Here is a 6,647-nt window from a genome sequence, read left to right as displayed (position 1 = left end):
GAACTTTACTGCCCTGTCTATTTAGTTGGCTACCTAGAAAAGCCATAAGAAAGCAACATGGCATAAAGGCTTAGAACTAATTTTGTTGACACAAGCATATGGACCATATTCTTTTCCTCCTTGTGTTCTGGAAACCTCCCGACAGGTTATGTTGTTGTCATTGTTGTTGTGTGCCTTTCAAGTTGTTTCTGATTTATAGCAACCTTATCATAGGTTTTTTGGCAAGACTTGTTTAGAGGAGGCTTGCCATTGCCTTCCCCTGAGGCCAGAGAGAGTGTGACTTGCCCAAGATCATCCAGTAGGTTTCATGACTGCTCTTTAAAGTCATAATCCAGCACTCAAGCCAACTACACCACACTGGCCCAGTTACTTTGCAAGGTCTTTGATATGCAAGCTGGTTGTGGTCTTTCGCACACCAGTATTTCCCTATGTCTCTTCCTGCACAGTACAAACTTCTACCCTAAGTTCATTGTCCTCTGATTATCTCCTTCCCTTCTCCTATTAGCACTGTTTCCAGATGTCTGTCACTGCTTCTCCCCTTTTTCTGGTTTCCCTTTATTCTAAGGAAGACTGTGTATATACTGTATTTATTACACTTTTCCCTTTTTTTTGTGTCTTTTTATGCCTCTTCCATGTACTGTTTCCTCTCTTCTCTCTGTCTCCTTTGTAGCTGAAACCCTCACTGTACCGCTGCACCACTCACTCCATAACAGTCTTCCTCCCTTTCAGGTAGCTACTCTCTCTTTAAAAATTAAAAACACTTTAAGGCAGCATATCCAGGCCTCATTCCACTTACCAAAAAAGCGGTTTGCCAATCCAATGGATGGATTGATTCACACAACAGAACATGGGTTCCCACTACATTTGCCCCGATCGCATTTTTCCCTGTAAATAAACTCACTTCAGGTTCACATTCACGATGAATTGTTTCAAAATGGACCCGCTCCTGCCATCCGAAGGGCAAATTTAAATCAATTCTGATCCGCATCTGGTTCACACTTGCGCAGAATCAAATTATCCAAAAAAGACGTGGAAAAATATCAGCATCAAAAAGACGCAGGTTAAATGGGTCTAGCGTTGGGGCCCCTCTCCAAACAACTTCAGCGAAACCAATCAAGTGGGAGACCAGGGTCATTTGAACCAGTTCAAACTGATTTGCCATCTGGTTTAAAAGGTAGTGGGAATCAGGCCTACACGACTTTGGAGCGAAGCAGGATCAAACCAGGGTACTTGGATGGGAGATGCCACACGATAACCAGGTGCTGAGGAAAAAACTGGCAAAACACCCTCTGAGTATTCCTTGCCTAAGAAAACCCTATGGAATTTGTGGGGTTACCATAAGTCGACCGCACTAAAGGCTTGTGCACACACAATACACAAAACACATCACCACTGACTGATGTAGTAGCTACTTAAATTTTCTCAGTGACACTCCCTTTAAGAAAAGCTTCGACTCATCTCCCCCATTGGGGAGCAGGGAGGTTACTTGCATGGGTACTTCATTAATGGTCAAAGTATTACCTGGTTTTTGTCTCCTTATTTTCATTTAAAAACATTTCTTCTTCACACCCTTAGAAACCCTGAAGGGCCATATGGACTGTCAGAATTGCTTAAAACCTCAGCTGAAAACTCTTCTTTTATTTCTAATGGGGGGATCCCATGGCCAAACTGGAGATGCCTTCATACTAACACAGATAAGAATGACTGGAATTTGCGGTGGGAAAGGATTTATAAAATTCGGTATTTTTGCAAATAAGCTATTCCCGGATCCGTCACATTTGTGTTTGGGTTGCGTTCGTTGCGTTGCGTGTGACGTCATTTGAACCGCTTTTGCGAAAATACGTGAAATACCTGATGGGACCCTGGAAACCTTCCAGTTTTCCGTGTGTGATAAAGTCCATGGGAAATGACGAATACTACCAACCAATAATAATGCTTTCTTCCTTTCTTGATTTTAGTTGGAAACAGCCAAATAGTGTGTGTGCTTTACCCAGGGAAATTCCCTATGAGAACCACAGTGGTTAAATGCCTTTATTGCAGCCACTACCACACAAACCATAAGGTGTGAGTTCAATACCAGAGGAAGGGTTCAAGCTTGACTCAGGTTTGCATCCTTCCAGGAGGTTGCTAAAATGAGTATCCAAATTGTGAGGGCAATTAGCTTAAACTTTGTAAACCGCTTAGGGAGTGCTTAAGTGTACTGATAAGCGGTATAGATGTACTTGGTATTACTATTGCTATTCCACATCGATTTTAGCATGGAAATCACCAAAATCTCCACTAATAATGGCCATTACCCACTGCTCAGTACCATGGAAGGACCCAAGACTGCAAGGTCATTATGTTCTGACAGGAGCCAAGAGCAACATTTACAGCTGCCAAGCCATGCATCCCCAAAAGGCTGGGGGGAGTAGTTTCCTAATGAGGCCTGAGGAGTTTCCTTTCCCCACGCCCATCTCTACATTCACAGATGTAAAAGGTCTTCAGAAGCAATGCCCCAGGATTACAAATGTTGGCACACCATGATAGCCCAAGGGACTGGAACAGTACCTGTAAAGCATTTGAGGTCTAATTTAGTTGGCATTCAAAGTATAAGACCTCTGATTTTAATGCATCACCTGGGGCTGTTCTTCCTTTCTTAGTAGTTTTAACTTTCTGCTCTCCATTTCCTCAAGCTACTTGGCGTTCTGTTCTTCCTTCTTCAGAAGATGCCGTTTCCGGACCCCATTTTGTACAGAGCAAAGTAAGGGAATGTTTTTGCAAGTTGCAGTAAGAGAGAAAAGATGGTCACCAGAGCCTAGGTTGTGTATCTGTGAACTAAAGAAAACAAAACCTGCCTCCTTGCAACTCAAATTATGCATCAATGAAATTTGTATTCTGCAATCATTGTGCAAACTGGGGGGAATTGCATGATTTTCTTGTTTCTTTAATATATTAGTTTGTTAGCATGTTTACATAATTTATTCTGATTTTGTTATCACAGAGAAGGGAAGGTTCTGGGCACTACCGCCTCTACCCCTAAACAGATGGAAATGTTATTCAGCCATCCTTCAGGCTTCTGACATTTCAGCAAACACTGTCAATACGTTTTCAAGCACCTTTCGGTGTCTATAAGTATGTGGCCTCGTTTTGTTTTTAAGTGTTACCACTACATCAAAAGTGTTATAATGACGCTTGAGTTTGCGTGTGGTAGTCTATCACGCAATAACATGAAACCCCGTGATTGCGCTTGGAGTGACTTCTCATTGCCCAAAATTGCGTGTGGTAGTCTATCACGCAATAACATGAAACCCCATGATTGCGTTTGGAGTGACTTCTCATTGCCCAAAATTGCGTGTGGTAGTCTATCACGCAATAACATGAAACCCCATGATTGCATTTGGAGTGACTTCCCATTGCCCAAAATTGTGTGTGGTAGTCTATCACGCAATAACGTTAAACTCCATGATTGCATTCAGATTGCCATTGGATTATACTTCCAATTTCCCTTGTCTGATAAACTCCTTTGACCAAACGCAATGTCAGACTTATGATGGGGCTTTCCTGGCAAGGTTTGTTCAGCTAATGCTTGCAGATAATGCTTTGGTTGAGGCTGAGAGAGCATGACCTGTCTAAGGTAGTCCAAGGCTGAGGTCTCCCAGAGTCTCCCAGAATCCAGCACTCACACCATGAGCAGCTATGGAAACCCAATGGTCTACAAAAACAAGATAAAACATAGAGTATGGTATAAGTTTGCAGAGAAAAGGCAGGGTATAAATAAAATAAAAAAATCATAATGCAAATAATATTAACTTGGTCTTGGTCCGTTTGATCTCGGCTGAGAGAGCAACTCTTTTGTCCTTATCTCCCAAATTGTTTTGTTTCTGTTCAAAGTGGTCGTTACAAGAAAAAAGTCAAGAAGGAAACTGGTTTCAAAAAGTTCTTGAGCTTCATTATAAAAACATATACCTCAGAAATGAGGTTTCCTCCTCATTTAGGATCAGTTTGAGAGCTGACTTTTTGGAGTCACTCTTGAGTTAGTCTGGAAAATTGGTCTGCCAAGGGATCTTGTAGTACCTTGGAGACTAACTGAAAAAGAGAAGTTGGCAGCATGATCTTTGGGAGACTTGGGTCTCCTTACTCAGATGTAGGAGGTGGAGGGGAGAGTCCAGAGATATAGAGCAGTCTCTGTGTGTACATGTCCATGGGGCATTCAGACTTATGTTTTATCCCACGGAGATCTGCAGCTCTGCAGTGATGCAATAGAGGATCGATGTTCCCACTGCGTTTAACGCGATCGAATTTCTCAGAGGTATTTAAATCCTCCCTGGCTTTCACACATGTGCTACTTCATTTCAACATGGAAGCGCCTCCATGTCTGGGAATGATCCCTGTAATCTGGATCCATTTGGTAGCATGTTCACACTACCGAAGATCTGGATCATTCTGGATCTTTAAAAAAAGATGTGCTTATGGACCCGTTGTCAAATACACTGGGTTTTTCCGTGGTCCCCTACAAACAGTGCTGGGTGCGTTTGAGGCCAGTGGGAATGTAATGGAAATAACCTGGTTTCACACTGGGTATTTCCATAGTGGGAATGGGATCCTGAATGCACAACTTTGTGGGCGTGGAGAGGAACTGACAAGTTCAGTTTTAAGGATGGTTGGTTAATGATGAGCCTCGTTCCTCAAATGCATGGGCTGGTGTTTATGGTCTGTCTCTGGACTCTCCACTCCACTTCTTGCATCTGAGGAAGGAGGCTCAAGTCTACCAAAGCCCTCGTACCAGCTTTCTTTCTTTCTTTCTTTCTTTCTTTCTTTCTTTCTTTCTTTCTTTCAATCTCAACAAAGCTACATGATCCCTCGGCATTCCTGGTACAGTGGACCTTTGTTATCCGCTGGGGTTTGGTTCCAGGAATCCCCGTGAATAACAAAATCCACGTATGCTCAAGTCCCATTAAATACAATGGCATAGCAAAATGGTGTTCCTTATATAAAATGGAAAAATCAAGGTTTGATGCTTGAAATTTATACATTTAAAAAAATATTTTCAAGCCATGGATGCTTGAATTCATGTATACAAAAATCCGTGGATAAGGAGGGCTGGCTATTCTGTTCCAGTGTAGGCGGACCATGCTGGTAACATGAGCTTTCCTAGATTTGGGCCTCCTTCCTCAGATGTAGATGGGGAGGCCAGGGAATACTGTAGGGCCCTTCTTGAACTGAGCATTTGTTCAGGACTAAAACTCTGCCTCTGCATTCTTCACTCCACCTCCTGCATCTGAGGAAGGAGACTCCATCTACCAAAGACCATGCTGCCAGCTTCCTTTCTTTCGGTCTCAATGGTGCTACACGATCCCTTGGTCTTCCTGGTATTCTTTTCCAGTGTAGACAGACTATGCTGATGGCATGAGCTTTGGTTGACTTGAGTCTCCTTCCTCAGATGCAGGAGGTGGAGTGGAGAGTCCAGAGAGAGAGCTTTGGTTGACTTGAAACTCCATCCTCAGATGGATGTGCTGGATTTTTGGAGAGTCCAGAGACAGACCCTGGGGCCCTTCTTGAACTGAGCATTTGTTCAGGACCACAGGTATGTTCCGGACTCTCCACTCATGCATCTGTGTACCTCCTGCATCCGACTCTTTATTCCACCTCCTGCATCTGAGGAAGGAGGCTCAGGTCTACCAAAGCCCATGCTGCCAGCTTGCTTTCTCCTAGCTGATGGTCTGCAAGCTCCTTTTGCAGATTGATTTCCCAGACTATACCTTTGGATTCACTTGCCAAGAGGAAGGCACTGGGGGGGTGGGGGGTGGGGAGTGAGTGGGGGGTGAGGATGATGACGATGATGACGACGATGGTGAAGGGCTCTGTTTCACCAGAAAGCTTGCACACCGTTTTGTGTTTGTTTGTTTTTTAAACCACCTCCAACAGAGAGAATCTGCTTCCCCCCAGCCTTCCAGAGAGGTTAGCAAAGAGGGCTCCTTTGTCTCTTCCTGCCAAGGGAGCAGCTGCCCTTCCCTTCCCTTCAGTCCCTGGGTGCCTGTCAATCAACGTGGCCCAGGAGCCCCCCAACAGGTTGGAAAGTCATTCATTCATTCATTCATTCATTCATTCAGTCATTCATTCATTCATTCATTCCTCGCTCGGCCATGCAGGGCTCTGCTCTGGAGCATCCTCGCCACTCTGCTGCTCCTGCTCCTGCTGCTGGATCTTCACTACTCCTGCCTCTGCCGCTGCCTGGCTGCTGCCCATGGAGGACTGAGGGGCCTCCCGGGGGCCACCATGCCCGCGCCTCCTGCCCTCTGGTTCCTCCGGCTCCGGGTTCTAATCCTGATCCTCGCCTCCGCTGCTGCTCTCCGCGCTAAGGTAAGCCCGCAGGAGGAGGATCGCCCTGCGATGGGGAAAGGGAGCCCTGGAAAAGAGGGCGGGGGGCAGATCCGGGGGGATTGGCCACATTGCAGGACTAACCCAGTTTGATACCTCTTTAAGTGCCTTGGCTCAATTGTATTCCAATGGGGTCTCTCCCTCCAAAGATTCCCCAGGATGGAACCATAGCGGTTGAAGAGGAATGCTAGTGCTATATGTCCTTATGTTTCCCTATGGGCAAGCATTCTCCAGTGATTTCCTATGGGCAAGCATTCTCCAATGATTCCCTATGGGCAAGTATTCTC

General features: G+C 44.9%; 1 protein-coding gene across 1 annotated transcript in view; it reads right to left on the bottom strand.

The window, feature by feature from the left end:
• LOC121929034 overlaps positions 1-5,671 on the bottom strand; it is a 15,176-nt gene extending 9,505 nt beyond the window's left edge. The window contains exon 1 of the mRNA XM_042464357.1: positions 5,603-5,671. Coding sequence (XP_042320291.1) covers positions 5,603-5,671 — 69 coding nt within the window. The remainder of the gene's footprint in view (positions 1-5,602) is intronic.
• Positions 5,672-6,647: the final 976 nt, after the last annotated feature.

The sequence above is a fragment of the Sceloporus undulatus genome, chromosome 4 (genome assembly GCF_019175285.1).
Source record: "Sceloporus undulatus isolate JIND9_A2432 ecotype Alabama chromosome 4, SceUnd_v1.1, whole genome shotgun sequence".
In the NCBI taxonomy this organism is placed as follows: domain Eukaryota; kingdom Metazoa; phylum Chordata; class Lepidosauria; order Squamata; family Phrynosomatidae; genus Sceloporus; species Sceloporus undulatus.
This window is presented reverse-complemented; position numbering and strand designations above follow the sequence as displayed.